This window comes from Lampris incognitus, chromosome 21 (genome assembly GCF_029633865.1).
Source record: "Lampris incognitus isolate fLamInc1 chromosome 21, fLamInc1.hap2, whole genome shotgun sequence".
Taxonomy (NCBI): domain Eukaryota; kingdom Metazoa; phylum Chordata; class Actinopteri; order Lampriformes; family Lampridae; genus Lampris; species Lampris incognitus.
Genome location: NC_079231.1, coordinates 23024759 through 23044103, shown reverse-complemented (window position 1 = coordinate 23044103; position 19345 = coordinate 23024759). Strand labels below are relative to the sequence as shown.

At 51.3% G+C, this 19345-nt stretch overlaps 1 protein-coding gene across 3 annotated transcripts in view; it reads right to left on the bottom strand.

Annotated features, from left to right (window-relative positions):
• Positions 1-11501: 11501 nt before the first annotated feature.
• Positions 11502-19345, bottom strand: part of LOC130131485 (sterol 26-hydroxylase, mitochondrial) — a 31519-nt gene continuing 23675 nt past the window's right edge. For 2 of the 3 annotated variants that reach the window (XM_056301178.1, XM_056301179.1), the window contains 3 exons: positions 16543-16624; positions 15212-15418; positions 11502-12328 (listed from right to left, as the gene is read on the bottom strand). In XM_056301178.1, coding sequence (XP_056157153.1) covers positions 12203-12328; positions 15212-15418; positions 16543-16624 — 415 coding nt within the window. In that variant the 3' untranslated portion in view covers positions 11502-12202. The remainder of the gene's footprint in view (positions 12329-15211; positions 15419-16542; positions 16625-19345) is intronic. The other variant, XM_056301180.1, reaches the window with a different exon arrangement.

The following is a 19345-nucleotide window of genomic DNA, read 5'->3' as shown; positions in this document are numbered from 1 at the left end:
TTGGCTGTCACGAGTCTTGGCATGGGGCCCGCTTCCAAGAGCTCCCATAGGCTAATTAGCCGGAGTCCCAAAAGTGGCCGCTATCGACCCCGCAGAGCCCTGCGCGGGAACCCCGCTGAGAGAAACAGTGGCACGAATACGCTTCTCCCTGCATGCTCCGAGGTGATTCGCGGTGCATGCTGGGACAGGGCGCGGTAGTCGATACCCCGCGTGGTCTGCGGCAGGCGAGTGCCACGTGAATGCAACGCTGGAGGGCAGCCATTGTTCTTCAATACACACCGTGCTCTTGAGCAAGACACGGGGATAAAGAGGTTAAGGCCCATCTCATTCCCGGTTAGGTCTTCTTATGGGACCAGAGGAGACGCCCCGACCGACCAGAGGGGGCGCTAGTGCAGTGACCAGGACACGTACCCACATCCGGTTTCCCACCCGCACACACGGTCAATTGAGAGTGTGTGTGTGCGTGTCTGTTTTCTGTAACATCCTGCTTTGCATTCACACAGCCCGGATACAAACTGTCCACTGAGATAACGTCACGAGTGGGTCAGACAATATGCAAATGAACCTCCATATGTGTGAGGCACTAAGGCACCCTTACACAAAAACCCAGCCTACTGTCACACTGATACACTTTGTCGTGTTCAGCCCCGGCACGGCCTTGACCTCTGGCGGTCGGCCACCAAGCATCCGACGGTTTGGTGCCTTGCTCGGGGGGTCAGGGCAGGCTGGTTGGTCAGAATCCTGTTCTCGCTTGTGTTTTCATGGCGTGCAACAGGAGAGACGGAGCAGCGGAGGCCGAGCGGGTGGTTTTACAGGTGACGGTGTCGGATTGCACCCGGGCGGATCAAAATAACGGTTCTTCCTCGCCAAACACTCATTTTCCTCCACCTTACTTGTGGATTTTCGTGTTTGCCTGCAGCCTAATACAATTACCCACAAGGCAATGCAACTCAGATGAAGGTTGCCCTCATCACCAACAACACACAACACATTTTACAATGGTAGTCTATGGCTGCCATGAAACGCACAACAGAGTGTGTCCCGGAAATGAGCAGTTCCTATCTGCAATTCCCAAACTTGAACATGTCATGTGCAAAAACATTGTTCCTCTATTCTGCCTGCGAGCCTGCCTGCCTGCCTGCCACTGAGTCCGCCTGTCAGATAGATAGGCTATAATCTGTCAGAATCCCCATCTCTTCCCGCACGGAGCATGGAGAGACAGGGTGGCAAGAGGGGGAACGTGACGTCTGGCTGATGCCCGGAAGACGCAGTCTGGTTTCTGCAGCTCCGCAGAGGATGCAAAGCGACGTGCCGTACCAACACGGCTGTGGCACAGCGCACCATTATAAATCCCCATGCTGGACTGGCAGAGCTGAGCCCGCCCTGGCAGAACACATAGGCTGCCGGTCTGAACGGGGGGAAGCAAACAAAGGCAGCGCCTTGGGTCGGTGCTGTTCGAGCGGGGCGATGCACGGGGACATCCGAGCATGCAACTTGCAGAGGTGCACACATAGACGCCGGGTTAAGGCCTCTGCACATATAGATGGTGCAGACAGACAGATGGGTGGATGGGGTGCATCTATAAAGCGCCTTTCTAGCTGCAGAAGCCCCTCAAGGCGCTGACACAAGAACTCTGCACGTCACGGAGCACGTTAAACACCCAAATACCAGCGCGGCCTTAGTAAGTCCCGATGCAGAAACTGGACATTTCGGTATCAGGTACTCGAGAGACGGGTAGCAGAAACGCACAGCGGCTGCCTTGCCTGTGGGTCTGCGCCAGCTTGTCTGCGCCACAAGGCTGAGCGAAACACAGCCTCGACTGAAGGTTTAAACGCCATGGTGTTATAACACGCGAGCACAGCCATGTCCCCGATACGACGCAGCGGATGATGCGTCCATGCGGGTCAGCCTGCAGGACCTGGACGTCATCCAGCAACACCCGTTGACTCTGACGGAGGAGACGCGTGATGAGATGCCCTAGATTAACGGAACAGGGATGACTGAGTAGACACCGCGCAATGTCTTCCGCGCCCGAGGAATTCCAGCGCATCCCGGCCACAAAGGAGAACGAGGACGCGTAAACTCCCCCCCACCCCCCCGCCCCCCCGCCAGGTTCCGTTGGGCGCCTCGAGGCGCTGTAGGAAGGACGGCTGTGGACGTGTGCTGTGTATTTCCGACGAGCGGTGCGCCCGACTCACCATCACGCAGCCTCGCCATCCTCCCGCCGCCGACAGCAGGTTGAAGCCGCTCCGGCCGCTCCGCCGCCGCCGCCGCCGCCGCCGCCGCGCCGTCCGCGATCCGAGACGGTGGTGCCGCGACCCCCCAAGCGCCGCTCATGTCGACGATCCGCGATCCTCCAAGTGGTCTCGTGCGGTTTTGATTTAAAAAAATAAAAATAAAAGAAAAAGAGGCAAAGTCCCCCTGAATACCGGCAACGCGCTGTTTATAGCGCGCTATGAGGGTGGTGGATTCTACACCAGGCTTCACCTCCACCCCGGGGGGTGGGGAGAAAAAAGCCACAAAAAAAAAAAACAACAACACCGCGACCGGGTCTTGTTCTTGTCCGGCACAGAATACCGCAGCCGAAGCGGGATCGCAACTGTAACGCGGCCGAGAGGAGACGTCCTTCCAATAGAAAACACACTTCCGGCCGGGGGCTCCGTCGTGGGGAATCGCGCTCGTATTGCGCCGCCGTGCGTCCGCGGAAGGACAAATTGGCCCTGAGGCGGCGGAAGGACGCGGCACGTCTGTGACCGTTGAAGGAAAGGCCATCTGGGCTGAAAAGCGACCCGGACACGTGCGAAATGCCCCTCGGATTTACGCGCCTCATCTTCCTTGCTTATGTTTTTTATCATCATCATCATCATCATCATCATCCATCATCATCATCATCATCATTATCATTTTTGCAGATTTGTCTCTTGATGCGGCAGGACCTTTGGCGCCTCTGAGTGGATAACGGAGCTCCAACCGGTTGCGTTTCACAAGTTAATTTTATTTGTGCAGCCCAAATCCACAAGGTAGTCCCGAAGGGCTTCACAACCAGTACAATATACAACAATATACAACAATATACAACAATATACGACACACGACGCCCCCTGCCCTTGGACCCTAAAACCGAATGAGGGAAAATTCCGCAAGAAAAACCCTCTCAGGAAGAAAAGAAAAAAAAGGAAGCGCAACAGAGGAGGGACCCCACCTCCAGGATGGACAGGCATGCATTAATTAGTGTCAAAATGTACAAAACACACACACAAAAGTGAGCAGAGTTGTGTAACAGCACAGATTACACAGAGCAAGCAAGGTCATGCAGAACACATACAGGCCACGCCTCAAAGGCAGCCCATCTAAGGCTGGTGCTGGACAGTAGAGTTGTAAAGAGGGTGCAAGGAAGATTTAGTCAATCTGCGACCACCCAAGACAACGTCAGGACGCCCACAGATACAGTCCAGAGCCGGCAGGACCCGCACCGCAGATCCAGCTCTGCTCGGCGCAGGCCCTGCAAAGGACGTGGTCTTCTTATGCACACAAGAGGCGAGGCAGGCTGACACGGCGTTCACACAGAGACGAGGGGGGAGACAGAGGTGATGAGAGTGATGCAGAAGTCGTCGGATCTAAACCGAACAGAGCACGTATGGAGGGACCACCGTGTACACAAGAGGTCCTCTCGTTGTAAAGAAATGATTTGGCGAGGGGCTCGTCATGTACTGCCGAGTGCCTCTGCTTTGAGGAGTGTACCGGAATTCACCTGTTGGCACCCTGAGCTGTCATTCACCAAGCTGCCGAAAGATGGCAGTGTAAGCAAAGGGAGCGGGAAAAAACTCCCGTGTGTGCGGTGTGTGTGTGAGAGAGAGAGAGAGAGAGAGAGAGAGAGAGAGAGATAGAGAGGGGGGGGGGGAGAGACAGAGAGGGAGCGAGAGAGAGAGAGAGAGAGAGAGAGAGAGAGAGAGAGAGAGAGAGAGAGAGAGAGAGAGAGAGAGAGACAGGGAGAGAGGGAGAGAGAGAGAGAGAGAGAGCGAGAGGGAGAGAGAGAGAGAGCGAGAGGGAGAGAGAGAGAGAGAGAGAGAGAGAGAGAGAGAGAGAGAGAGAGAGAGAGAGAGAGAAGAGAGAGAGAGAGAGAGAGAGAGAGAGAGAGCGAGGGAGAGGGAGGGAGAGAGAGAGAGAGAGAGGGAGAGGGAGGGAGAGAGAGAGCGAGAGAGAGAGGGAGAGGGAGGGAGAGAGAGAGCGAGAGAGAGAGGGAGAGAGAGCGAGAGAGAGAGAGAGAGAGAGAGAGAGAGAGAGGGAGAGAGAGAGAGGGAGAGAGAGAGAGAGGGAGAGAGAGAGACAGAGAGAGAGAGAGAGAGAGAGAGGGAGAGAGAGAGAGGGAGAGAGAGAGAGAGAGAGAGAGAGAGAGAGAGAGAGAGAGAGAGGGAGAGAGAGAGAGCGAGAGAGGGAGAGGGAGAGAGAGAGAGAGAGAGAGCGAGGGAGAGAGAGAGCGAGAGAGGGAGAGAGAGAGAGAGAGAGAGAGACTCCAGAATTGCATTAGAGTGCAGAATGGTTCTTCGCATTATTCAAACCAGACAAGGCAAATTTATTGAGACAAAAAGACAATTCACAGTGCTTTACACAGAGACATAAAAAGATATAGATTTAAAAAAAGAATAAGTATATCTGATGCCAAATCCAACATGTGGCTCATACATCAGATTTCCGTTCCAGATCGGTCGAGGCCCGGGTTACCAACGACCACCACCGGTACTGCCGGCCAGCAGGATGCCGATGGATACTATGCTACTGTTGGGTGAAGGAGAAGGAGAGGGGGAAGGCATGTCCAGAGGTAGTAGGGGAGGAGGAAGGGTAGGAGTGTGGAGGTGGGAGTCGGAACTTTGAATGTTGGCACTATGACTGGTAAAGGGAGAGAGCTGGCTGATATGATGGAGAGAAGAAAGGTAGGCATACTGTGTGTGCAAGAGACCAGGTGGAAGGTGAGTAAGGCCAGGAGCATCAGAGGTGGGTTCAAACTCTTCTACCATGGTGTGGATGGGAGGAGAAATGGGGTAGGGGTAATTCTGAAGGAAGAGTATGTCAAGAGTGTGCTGGAGGTGAAGAGAGTGTCAGACAGAGTGATGAGTATGAAGCTGGAAATCGAAGGTGTGTTGCTGAATGTTATCAGCGCATATGCCCCGCAAGTTGGTGTGTGAGATGGAAGAATTCTGGAGTGAGTTGGATGAAGAGGTGGAGGGGGGTACCCAAGGAGGAGAGAGTGGTGATGGGAGTGGACCTCAATGGACATGTTGGTGAAGGGAACAGAGGTGATGAGGAGGTGATGGGTAGGTATGGTGTCAAGGAGAGAAATGTGGAAGGACAGATGGTGGTGGATTTTGTGAAAAGGATGGAAATGGCTGTGGTGAATACATATTTCAAGAAGAGGGAGGAACACAGGGTGACGTACAAGAGTGGAGGAAAGTGCACTCAGGTGGACTATATCTTATGTAGAAGACGTGATCTGAAAGGGATTGGAGACTGCAAGGTGGTGACAGGGGAGAACGTAGCTAGGCAGCATCGGATGGTGGTCTGTAGGATGACTTTGGAGACCAAGAAGAGGAAGCAAGTGAAGGCAGAGCCAAGGATCGGAAGTTGAAGAAGGAAGACTGTTGTGTGGAGTTCAGGGAGGAGGTAAGACAGGCACTGGGTGGTAGTGACGAGTTGCTGGATGACTGGGCATAGTGAGGGAGACAGCTAGGAAGGTACTTGGTGTGCCATCTGGACAGAGGAAGGAAGACAAGGAGACTTGGTGGAATGAGGAAGTACAGCAAAGTATACAGAGGAAGAGGTTGGTAAAGAAGTGGGATAGTCAGAGAGATGAAGAAAGTAGAAAGGTGCATAAGGAGATGTGACGTAAAGCGACGAGAGAGGTAGTGAAGGCAAAGGAAAAGGTGTATGGTGGGTTGTGTGAGAGACTGGACACTAAGGAAGGAGAAAGGACTTGTACTGACAGAGGGAGCGAGCTGGGAAGGATGTGCAGCAGGTTACGGTGATGAAGGATAGAGATGGAAATGTGCTGACAAGCGAGGAGAGTGTGCTGAGAAGGTGGAAGGAGTACTCTGAGGAGCTGATGAATGAAGAACATGAGAGAGAGAGAAGGTTGGATGATGTGGGGATAGTGAATCAGGAAGTGTGGTGGATTAGCAAGGAGGAAGTGAGGGCAGCTATGAAGAGGATGAAGAGTGGAAAGACAGTTGGTCCTGATGACATATCTGTGGAGGCATGGAGGTGTTTAGGAGAGATGGCAGTGGAGTTTTTAACTAGATTGTTTAACACCATCCTGGAAAGTGAGAGGATGCCTGAGGAGTGGAGAAGAAGCATACTGGTACCAATTTTCAAGAACAAGGGCGATGTGCAGAACTGTAGCAACTACAGAGGTATAAAGGTGATCAGCCACAGCATGAAGATATGGGAAAGAGTAATAGAAGCTAGGTTAAGAGGAGAGAAAGAGTAATAGAAGCTAGGTTAAGAGGAGAGGTGGTGATCAGCAGCAGCAGTATGGTTTCATGCCATGAAAGAGCACCACAGATGTGATGTTTGCTTTGAGAATGTTGATGGAGAAGTATTGTACTGCTACACCCAATGTGACTCTTGTCCTACATTATCTTCTACCTGATGTGTCTACCAGCACAGGTCTTCAGGGTGTATAGTTCAACTGTACTTTGAATGTCAAACATGTCAAAAAACTCAGTCTTTGCTAGGGACAGATTACTTTGGTCGTCCACAATTGCGTAGATCTTCTTGCTGTTGGGTCGCTGACCTTCAGGGAAGACATGCACAAGGCAAATCTTGGAGCAGGATTTTCCCGTGAATCCATTTCCACATACCTTTGTACACGTTGCTGTAACACCCAGCTTTGATGAGCTTGCTTCCTCCCCGCCATGCTGTTTAGGGGCAGAGAGGGGCTTGATTGTCTGTGGTGCTGGGCCAAGGTGAAGAGCTGCCAAGTGCCTCTCACTCTCACACTCCACACACCTGATGGTGACATTACAGTCCTTTGCCTGGTGACTGGTGGATGCAAGGCAACGGTAGCAGATGTTATTGACTTTGATGAACTTCTTTCTGTCTTTAAGCAGCATCATCCTGAAACCTCTACATCTTTTCAGTGGGTGCGGCTTGTGATGTATAGGACAGTGTCTGTTTAGATCTTCAACTACCCTTTCTTCTTTTCTGCTGACACGTCTGTCTTGTGCACTGTAACTGATGGCTGTCTGTTGTAATTACCCAGGGGCGTTTCTTTCTTGAAGCTGACAGAGGAGATAGAAGCTGTTGTAAAGCTTGGGTCATTCCTTGCTCTGGCCTCTTTCTGCACAAACTCAGAAAAGACAGAGAAAGGTGGGAAGGCCACTCTATGCTCTTCTTTAAATGCTGACCCAACTGTTGTCCACTTTTCCTGGAGGTGAAAGGGTAGCTTCTCCCCAATTGGACCTACTCCCCTGGCTGTGTCGAGGTAACTTAAACCAGGTAAATATCCATCTAACTTTGCAGCTGACAGTTCTAAGAGCAAGTCTGATAGCTCGCGGAGCTTGGGAGGTTCTTTGCTGGAGAGCTTTGGGAAGTTCTCTATTCTAGAGAAAAAGGCTCTTTCTATTGCCTATGTTGAGCCATAGCATTCTTCGAGTCTTGTCCAGATCATACCTAGACCAACAGATGGATGACATATGTTGACTGCTTTGACCCTTCTCGCATGTTCTGAAGACTCTGGGCCCAGCCACTTGATGAGCAAGTTTACTTCTTCACTGGCAGTAGGACCAAGGTCTGCAATGGTACTCTGAAAGGTAGCCTTCCAGCTGAGATAATTCTCCGGCTTGTCATCAAACTTAGTCAGTCCTCCAGTTACCAGCTGGCTCTTTGCTAGGAACCTGGCGAGGTCACTGGTGGTGTTGTCAGTAGGTGCAGGTTTTGGGTTACACCTCCACTGTGGTTGTGGCTCGCTGTAGGAAAGACATTGTTGAAGTGTATCTCTTTGCAGCGCTGGTTGTGGTGATTAGTGGTACTGATTTGGATCTTGTCTGAAGTAAGATGTGAACTCTGGTGAAGGTTTCACTTGTTTTTGCTGAGGGTTGACGTCATCATGCTGAGTGGACATGTCTTTCTGTCTTTGCGTGAGCTCAGTGTAGTTGCTTGAGTGTTTATTTATGTACTCACTCACTTTCTGCTCTGGGGTTACTTGGATGGGCAAGAACTCTAACTCGTCACTTTGCTCTGCAATAAACTGAGCAGCAGCAGACTGCATTACCTCTGCTTTGGCCATGAAAGTGTCAGCTTCTTTCTTGGCTTGAAGTGCATCAAGAGTTGCATCTAAGCGGACCTTTTCAACATTTGCATTGGCTTCTATGCGAGCTTTCTAATTCAATGTTAATTTCTTGGTCAGCGTGGGCTGCTCTGGCTTTAGCAGCCTGTGCTTCAGCCAGTGCCAGTGCTGCTGCCATACTGGCTCTAGTTGATGCAGACGACCTTTTTGAGGATCCTGCTGACGATCTAACACTCAGCTTTCTTGAAGCTTTTGAGGACTTTAAGGAGCGAGAGGAGAGGGACTTATTCTCCTCACTGTCTTTACCTTGAGCCTCTAAATTTTCCATTATGTCGATGAGTGATGGACTTGAAAAGGCTTTGTCCGTTACTGACCTCTGGCTGAGTCCGACAGCTAGTTGACGTCCCTGGCAGAGTGCTATCTTTTCACTGTACTGCTACAACCAATGTGACTCTTGTCCCATATTAGGTTTTACAGCCAGCTAAACTCTCCCTTGCATCATATCCTACAAGGAACAGACCAGTGTTGTATATGGACGGAGTTTAATGACAAGGAAGTGTGAAACTGAAAATAAACATACAGAAAAGCATACATCAGTATACAATACAAAATAGTTTACTCAATCTAGAGTTAGAGTTAGGATAACTAATCCCCTATTTTTCAGGAAACAAAGGTAAGTATAAAACTAAAATTTCTTTGAAGGAACAAAAAGTAAGTTGTACCTAATCAGGTATAGCACTGAACACTGTATTTACACTAGCATGAGATGTATAGCCTGAGTGCCATTATTCAAATGTGCTGTCATACATGTTACCAAAGTTATACAAACTGTAGCAAAGACGTAAAAAATACTTCAAAATAAAGATTCTAGCAAGGATGGATAACAGCTTTACTTACAGATATTGCCACTCAAAGGGGTAGAAACTAGGTGAGGGCTAATGATGGAGCATGAATATTGCTGTGTTATCACACAATTTTCTCGTTGTCACAGGAAAAGGAAGAGGAGGAAAAGGAAGTAGCTGAAACCGCAGGTACTTATCTATGCCAATAGAAGGCAAAATACTCAAAATAATGGAACGATGCCCCTAGTGGCAGGGAGGCTCTAAAAATAAAGGAAACCGTTCCATTACAAGTATAGAGAAGGCCAGAAGGAGTCACATTGTGTATTTGTAGATTTAGAGAAAGAATACGACAGGGTGCCAAGAGAGGAGGTGTGGTATTGTATAAGGAAGTCAGGAGTTGAAGAGAAGTATGTAGGAGTGGTGCAGGAAGTGTGACAGTGGTGAGCTGTGTGGTTGGAATGACAGATGGGTTCAAGGTGGAGGTGGGATTACATCAAGGACCGGCTCTGAGCCCTTTCTTGTTTGCAATGGTGATGGGACAGGTTGGACGAGATCAGGCAGGAGTGTCTGTGGACTGTTTGCTGATGACATAGTGATGTGTAGTGAGAATAGAGTGCAGGTTGAGGAGAGCCTGGAGAGGTGGAGGTATGCACTGGAAAGAAGAGGAATGAAAGTCAGTAGGAGCAAGACGGAATACCTATGCATGAATGAAGGGAGGGCAGCTGAATGGTGAGGATGGAAGGAGTAGAGGTGACGAAGGTGGATGAGTTTATATACTTGGGGTCAACTGTCCAAAGCAACAGGGAGTGCAGAAGAGAGTTGAAGAAGAGAGTGCAGGCAGGGTGGAATGGGTGAAGAAGAGTGTCAGGAGTGGTTTGTGACAGAAGGGTACCAGCAAGAGTTAAAGGGAAGGTTTACAAGATGGTTGTGAGACCAGCTATGCTGTATGGTTTGGAGACAGTGGCACTGATGAAAATACAGGAGGTGGAGCTGGAGGTGGCAGAGGTGAAGATGATAAGATTTTCACTGGGAGTGACGAAGAAGGACAGGATTAGGAAGGAGCATATTAGAGGGACAGCTCAGGTTGGACGGTTTGGAGACAAAGCAAGAGAGGCAAGATTGAGATGGTTTGGACATGTGTGGAGGAGAGATGCTGGGTATACTGGGAGAAGGATGCTGAATATGGAGCTGCCAGGGAAGAGGAGAAGAGGAAGGCCAAAGAGGAGGTTTATGGATGTGGTGAAGGAGGACATGCAGGTGGCTGGTGTGACAGAGGACGACGCAGCGACCCCTAACAGGAGCCGCTGGAGGAGAAGGAGAAGAAGAAGAAAAAGAAAAAAAAACAACCCTGGTGCAGTAAATCAAAAGGTTACTCAGATGGAGGTGGACCCTCTGGATAAAACCCGGTGAAATTTATTTCAGAAGTGCAACAAGTTCAACCAGGGACAAGCCACTGGAAAACCACGTGTGGACTCAAAGAACAGTGACAGGCAGAGTCCAACAACCAATCACATGGCGCCAGACAAGACGAACCCTTTAACAGGACCCGCCATAAGCTGGAGTAAAGCAGTGAAGGCTGGAATAACCCACACTGTACAACAACATGTAGAGTTAAAGAGCTGCACACACGCACACACGCACACACTCAGTCTCTCCCTCAGACACACAGACACACAGACACACAGACACGACAGACAGACAGACAGAGAGACAGGCAGGCAGGCAGACAGACAGACAGACAGACAGACAAACAGATGGAGAGATTGACAGAGACACGACAGACAGACAGACGGAGAGACAGGCAGGCAGACAGGCAGGCAGGCAGACACACAGACACACAGACAGGCAGGCAGGCAGACAGACAGAGAAACAGAAACAGACAGACAGACAGACGGAGAGACAGGCAGGCAGACAGGCAGGCAGACAGACAGACACACAGACAGGCAGGCAGGCAGACAGACAGACAGACAGGCAGGCAGGCAGACACACAGACAGACAGACAGACAGACAGACAGACAGACAGACAGACAGACAGACAGACAGACAGACAGACAGACAGGCAGGCAGGCAGGCAGACAGACAGACAGGCAGGCAGACAGACAGGCAGGCAGGCAGACAGACAGACAGACACACAGACAGACAGACAGATTGACAGAGACACAGACAGATTGACAGAGACACAGACAGACAGACAGACAGGCAGGCAGACAGATAGACAGGTAGACAGACAGACAGGCAGGCAGACAGATAGACAGACAGACAGGCAGGCAGACACACAGACAGATAGACAGACAGGCAGACAGACAGGCAGGCAGACAGATAGACAGACAGACAGGCAGGCAGGCAGACAGATAGACAGACAGACAGACAGACAGACAGACAGACAGGCAGGCAGGCAGACAGACAGACAGACAGACAGACACACACACACACACCAGAACAAATAAAGCCCAATATATGCTCCAAATGTCGGCCAGCAGACAAAAACGTGTCTCTGGAGTACTGTGACCTGCCTCATGTTGAAGACATGGTGGGGTTCGCAGCTGTGGCGTCACGTTAACAGGGCAGTGTTACTGGATATTCCGTCTTTCCACTTGGAAAACATTCATCACACACGTTCCCAGTTAACGGCATTATTTTGTGCTTTATTTGACAGTGACAGGAGAGACAGACAGGAGAGGAGATGACACACAGCAAAGGGCCCGGGCCGGACTCGAACCCAGGCCGCCGCTGCAGGGACCCAGCCCCGATATGTGGCCCGGGCTCTAGCAGGTGAGCCGCCCTGTGTAGGCCACTTTACACGGTTTGCTGCAGGGCTGGGGATCTACAGAAGTACAGAGACACGGTGTTGTTCAGTCCTGATGGAGAAGACAACAACTACACTTCTTTCCATCTGTAGTGGTGGTTTTTGTTGTCAGGAGTCTTTTTCACTGGTAGTGATGTCGTACTGGACGGGTCGTCCTGCAGAGACACAGCCCACACACCGACACCCAGACCCGCAAACAACAGCCGGTCTGGATGAACCCCACCTCACACATTTAGATAAGGAAAACCGTGCCGGACTCCTTTCCTCACCACCTCATTCGTGCTCTTGTCTTGGCAGGAAGCGTAGGTTTATGGGTTTGGCAGGGACCAGCAAGGTTCTGGTCTTTGGTTCTACAACAGGAGCTCCGTCCTCTGGCTGGACCTCGTAGTGCTGCATCAGCTAAGAGAGAAGCACCAAGATAAGAGGACGCGTTCAGAGGGCATCACATGATCCAACACACGGTTTCTTTTACACACTTACATGTTTTTTACCCCCCCCCACCCACTTTTTCTCCCCAACTGTATCTGGCCAATCACCCCACTCTTCCGAGCCGTCCCGGTCGCTGCTCCACCCCCTCTGTCGATCCGGGGAGGGCTGCGGACCACCCCATGTGGAGTCGCCAGCCACTTCTTTTCACCTGACAGTGAGGAGTTTCACCAGAGGGACGTAGCGCGTGAGAGGCTCACGCTATTCGCCCCAGTTCCCCCCCTCCGCCCCCTGACCGACCAGAGGAGGCGCTAGTGCAGTGACCAGGACACATACCCACATCCGGCTTCCCACCCGCAGACACGGCCAGTTGTGTCTGTAGGGACGCCCAACTAAGCCAGAGGCAACACTGGGATTCGAACCGGCGATCCCCGTGTTGGTAGGCAATGGAATAGGCCGCTATGCTACCTGGACGCCCAACACACCTACATTTTAAGCCTATATGCGACATCTTCAAAGCAACAACAGTACAGTGAGTACAAAGGTGAACATAGCTTCAGTTCCTGCGTCATGACGATCCCCAGCAACCAAACGAAGAGTGCAGAAGGCTTCGTGCTCTGATAACGTTCCTGTGACTAGAGAATGCACAACTAAGGCGATAGAAAAGAGCTAGAGCGGGGGGGGGGGCGTCCAGGTAGCATAACGGTCTAATCTGTTGCCTAACAACACGGGGATCGCTGGTTCGAATCCCCATGTTACGTCCGGCTTGGTCGGGCGTCCCTACAGACACAATTGGCCGTGTCTGCGGGTGGGACACCAGATGTGGGTATGTGTCCTGGTCGCTGCACTAGCGCCTCCTCTGGTCGGTCGGTCGGGGCACCTGTTCGGGGGGTGAATCAGAATCAGAAGCGCTACGTCCCCCTGGCAAAACTCCTCACTGTCAGGTGAAAAGAAGCGGCCGGTGACTCCACATGTATGGGAGGAGGCATGTGGTAGTCTGCAGCCCTCCCCGGATCAGCAGAGGGGGTGGAGCAGAGACCGGGACGTCTCGGAAGAGTGGGGTCATTGGCCAAATACAACTGGGGAGAAAAAGGGAAACCCCCCCCCCCAAAAAAAAGAATTAGAGCAGGTTGAAAATGAGACAGGAGTGTTGACTCGTGAGGTAACCAGTATCAGCCTGATCAGCATTTCCACACATCTGGTAGGCAAAAGCTAATCCACATTTGCAACAGGGCTCCTAAACTTTACACGACCTACGTAAGGATGTCCATCTCATCTGAGGAGAAGGATGTCCACCTCATCTGAGGAGAAGGATGTCCACCTCATCTGAGGCGAAGGATGTCCACCTCATCTGAGGAGAAGGATGTCCACCTCATCTGAGGAGAAGGATGTCCATCTCATCTGAGGCGAAGGATGTCCACCTCATCTGAGGCGAAGGATGTCCATCTCATCTGAGGAGAAGGATGTCCACCTCATCTGAGGCGAAGGATGTCCATCTCATCTGAGGAGAAGGATGTCCACCTCATCTGAGGAGAAGGATGTCCATCTCATCTGAGGCGAAGGATGTCCACCTCATCTGTGGCGAAGGATGTCCATCTCATCTGAGGAGAAGGATGTCCACCTCATCTGAGGCGAAGGATGTCCATCTCATCTGAGGAGAAGGATGTCCACCTCATCTGAGGAGAAGGATGTCCATCTCATCTGAGGCGAAGGATGTCCACCTCATCTGAGGCGAAGGATGTCCATCTCATCTGAGGAGAAGGATGTCCACCTCATCTGAGGCGAAGGATGTCCATCTCATCTGAGGCGAAGGATGTCCACCTCATCTGAGGCGAAAGATGTCCATCTCATGTGAGGAGAAGGATGTCCACCTCATCTGAGGCGAAGGATGTCCATCTCATCTGAGGCGAAGGATGTCCACCTCATCTGAGGCGAAGGATGTCCACCTCATCTGAGGAGAAGGATGTCCACCTCATCTGAGGAGAAGGATGTCCATCTCATCTGAGGAGAAGGATGTCCACCTCATCTGAGGCGAAGGATGTCCATCTCATCTGAGGAGAAGGATGTCCACCTCATCTGAGGAGAAGGATGTCCACCTCATCTGAGGAGAAGGATGTCCATCTCATCTGAGGCGAAGGATGTCCATCTCATCTGAGGAGAAGGATGTCCACCTCATCTGAGGCGAAGGATGTCCACCTCATCTGAGGAGAAGGATGTCCACCTCATCTGAGGAGAAGGATGTCCATCTCATCTGAGGAGAAGGATGTCCACCTCATCTGAGGCGAAGGATGTCCATCTCATCTGAGGAGAAGGATGTCCACCTCATCTGAGGAGAAGGATGTCCATCTCATCTGAGGCGAAGGATGTCCACCTCATCTGAGGCGAAGGATGTCCACCTCATCTGAGGAGAAGGATGTCCACCTCATCTGAGGAGAAGGATGTCCATCTCATCTGAGGAGAAGGATGTCCACCTCATCTGAGGCGAAGGATGTCCATCTCATCTGAGGAGAAGGATGTCCACCTCATCTGAGGAGAAGGATGTCCACCTCATCTGAGGAGAAGGATGTCCACCTCATCTGAGGAGAAGGATGTCCACCTCATCTGAGGAAACATTACTGAGAAGCTGCTTTATAAATTGAATGGAGCTGATGGTGTTTTCTCTAAACAAGCTCTTCACGTCATTGAAATGTATTTAGAGATGATCTTAGAAAGGACGGCGTTGTCTTTCTAAGGACGGGACGAGACACCTTGCTTAACCGTGCGACGGTTACAGAACACAGCAGGCAGTCTACGTCCCCAGCTGACAAAATCAAGAAATATTTCTGCCATCCGTTTCGCTTTCTCTGTGTCACTCACCCTGGTGAGGGCAAAGTACATCTCCAGCTCCGCTACCCTCTTGCCCACGCAGGCCCGCACCCCGACCCCAAAGGGTATGAAGCTGTAAGGGTGATGCTGGTACCCCCCAGGACCGTCCCGCATCCAGCGCTCCGGCACGAACTGCTGCGCGTTGGCAAACTCCCCCTCGCTGTGAGAGGATGCGTAATGACACAGATGGAACTGGGTCTTGGTGGAGAAGAGAGACAGAGAGACAGAGAGAGAGGGAGAGGGAGAGAGAGAGGGAGAGGGAGAGGGAGAGAGAGAGGGGTTATTAAAAGGTTGAGAGAGAACTGGAGAGGTTCAGACAAGGGCCAACAATGTGTTTGGTGTCCTCAACCCGAGAGGAGGGAAAGTAAAAGTGGAATCAGCACCTTTAGTGTTTGGGTAAAAACAACACCTGGGATGAGTTTGGGGCCGCGATGACAATGAGATAAGAACCACATGGCAACTTCATTTATCTATTTCCCCCCTCCCCCCTTTTTCCGGGGACGGCTGCAGACTACCACATGCCTCCCCCGATACATGTGGTGTCGCCAGCCGCCTCTTTTCACCTGACAGTGAGGAGTTTCATCAGGGGGACGTAGCGCGTGGGAGGATCACGCTGTTCCCCCCAGTTCCCCCTCCCCCCCTGAACAGGCACCCCGACCGACCAGAGGAGGTGCTAGTGCGGCCAGGACACATAGCCACATCCGGCTTCCCACCCTCAGACACGGCCAGTTGTGTCTCTGGGGGGCGCCCGACCAAGCCGGAGGTAACACGGGGATTGGGATCACTGTTTGGGTGGACATCAGTACTGTGAAGTTCTTACATTTCAGTAGGTGGCAGTAATGCAACATTTTGGATGCCAGCTGCCAATTTAAAAAAAAGAAGAAAACTAGAACAAAAATAGAAGAAGAAAAAAGAAAAAGAAGCAGGAGGAGGTTGCAAACTGGAAACAAAACCAGTCGTCTTGGCCGTGTGAGAGAAAATGGAGAGAGGTCTGTGCTCTTTCCTGGCATGGAAGCACACTGCCGCTTGCTAATCTTCACCTTCTCACTCCTCTTTCCTAATGAGATACTACAGACATCTTGTTCAAGACCAGAGTTTCAACCGAGGCCTCTGGGGGCGAAGATGGCGCCAGTCCAACACTGTTGGATGGGGGCAGCTACCTACTTTCCAAAGCATCACTGTCACTCAAACCTGTCCTGTTCTCAAACATCTGGAACCGGTTTTGGCACAGGTCTCCAGGGATTTCCCCCGAGTGGAGTTGCTCTAGGGATGGTGGTATTTGTTCACACGAGCAGATTAATATTAGATTTGTCTCTGCCTACCTTCTTCGGGAACCAGTAGTTGTCAACAACGACCTCGTTTTCTACCGTGTAACGCCCATTCCCAGGAACAACAGGATACATGCTGGAAGACAAACGGAATTCAAAGGTCAACCTCCAGAGTCTGCTGAAGAAGCTGCAGCAGACTCTGGAGGGGAAAGTTTCACAAGAGCTGGCATTTCCTACTTGGCTCTACTTTACTTCCTTAGGAGCTAGGAGTAGGCAGAAGGGAGAAATGGGGAGGGTGTTCCAGGGAGTGTGTCAGGCAGATGCTAGCAGTGTGTATGTGTATGTGACGTGTCCACCTACGAGTGCACAGGATCCGTTCCAACAAATTTTGGTGTCTGAGATCCGTGACTTACCGTAGTGCCTCCGAGCAGCAGACAGGCTCTGCAGCCACCCACAGACCCAGCAGTCGTGCAGACACCCCACGACCAAGAGAACAGCCGGAGCCCAAAGCACTATAACCCCAGAGGAACATCGAGTCCACAGGGGGGCCAGGAGCCAGCAGAGCAACAGCCCCGCATTCCCCTGAGCAGCACAAACCAGGCCCCAAAACCACAAGTCGGGCCCACACCCCTGAGGTGCACCTCCACCACCAACCCCCAGGCACAGGCACAAGGTGCACCGCAGGCGTGGGACCCAAGCCGGGTCCCGTGACCGGAAGACCGAATTTCAACATTATCTCTCTGTATGAATCGTAGGGTAACACTCCCATTAGCAGCCATGATACTGAGCAGTCCCCTGTGGGTGGTAGTTTTCACATTCAGGGAGTTTCTTTTCCGCCAATCTCTATGGTGTTTGGCGGAGGGGTGGGGGGTGGGGGTGATAAAATCGTGCCTGTGTCCTTTGGGGGTCCTTCAAGTCCTTGGGAACTACAATCTTCATCACAGTCATGGGAAGAGAAACTGGACGAACAGCTAAATAAAACACAACCAGTAACAAAGACGGCGTCCTTCCGAGCAAAGCTCTTTTGTTGGCCATCGAAGTGCACAGGCCTCAACATGTACACACAGACACACACATGCACACACCTATGGCTCACATCTCCTCTACACAAGTGCAGACAGCATTGTGAATTCTGAACAGGGACTCTCTGCTGCTGGCATCCGGCACCTTCTCGGGCTTCTCAAGCGTGAACTATTGGCTTTGCTCCCGGGTGCAAAGATGGTATCTGGCCAGAAGTGTTGCACACGCTGCTTTTAATACACACTGCCAACGCTGGGACTCATTACGTTCTGCAAATGTTTGTGTTCATGTTCCCTCATGCCAAAAAATAAAAATAATAATTTAATGACGCTTATACGTACTCGAGTGTTGTTTTTTTGCACATCCTCCAAAATGAAGCGTCTGTAAGGTGCAATACTTACATAAACCCGAGGGGGGCAGTACACAGGTAGTAACCACTTGCGTATGTGTGACAGGTTGTAGCATGAAGCCCGTCTCTTTTTTCTTTTTTTTTTTAAGATGAATTTTTTGGCTTTTTTTTTTTTGATAGCAGGGAGTGAAGCGGAGGACAGGAAACCAAGGGGAGAGACAGACGGGTCTGACATGCAACAAAGGTCCCTGGCTGGAATCGAAGGAGGGACACCGCAGTTATGTGGCATACGTCATAATGCGCCATTCAGCCAGGGGGGGCGCCATATCATGACTGTTTCCTAGAAAGGATTTTTCGAATAGTTTTACTCAGTTCCCCATCCTTCACAACTAACAGCTGCCAATTACAGTCTCAGTCCTCTAGTCCAGCGTTTCCCAACCCAGTCCTCAAGGACCCCCTACCCTGCAGATTTTCACTGTAACCCTGCATAGGTAGCCCTGCTTGTACTTACTCAACCAATCATCTCACAGCTCTTAATTATGCAAGGTGTGCAACGTCTGACATGACTCATCGCTGATTGGTTGAATAACTACAAACAGGTACCTATTCAGGGTTGCAAAGAAAACCTGCAGGATAGGGGTTCCTTGAGGACTTGGTTGGGAAACACTGCTCTAGTTGCCGCTGAGCAGATCCACCGTAGAAGCTGGGGGTGGAGTGCCTCAACCCCCCCCCCACTTATATCACTACATGTGAATTAACCACAGAGTGGTTTGCCTATAAATACAGGCCTTGCTGCAGATACAAGGTCTGAAGAGGGATTTGTATTCATGTAATCTGTTGGTGTGTTTTTTTACACCGGCTGTGGAGTCACACTATGACCTCATGCAGAATACAGTTATAGATACATGGTGTAGGTTCTCGCATGGCCACTAACCATTAGTTCCTCTGGATACGTATCTAAATACTTCATCTCATCTCATCATCAGCCGCTTCTCCGGGGTCGGGTCACCGTGGCAGCGAGCTAAGCAGGGCTCCCCAGCCTCTCCCCAGCAACGCCCTCCAGCTCCTCCTGGGGGATCCCAAGGTGTTCCCAGGCCAGATTGGACATGTAGTCCCTCCAGCGAGTTCTGGGTCCACCCCGGGGTCTCCTCCCAGTTGGACGTGCCCGGAAAACCTCCAAAGGAAGGCGCGCAGGAGGCCTCCTAATCAGATGCCCGAACCACCTCAACTGGCTCTACTCCGAGCTCCCTCTGGATGTCTGAGTTCCTCACCCTATCGCTAAGACTGAGCCCAGACACCCTACGGAGGAAACTCATTTCAGCCGCTTGTATCCATGATCTCACCCTTTCAGTCACTACCCAAAGCTCATGACCATAGGTGAGGGCTGGAACGAAGACTGACTGGTACATTGAGAGCTTTGTCTCCCAGTTCAGCTCCCTCTTCACCACAACGGTCCGGTACAACGTCCACATTACTGCTGATGCTGCA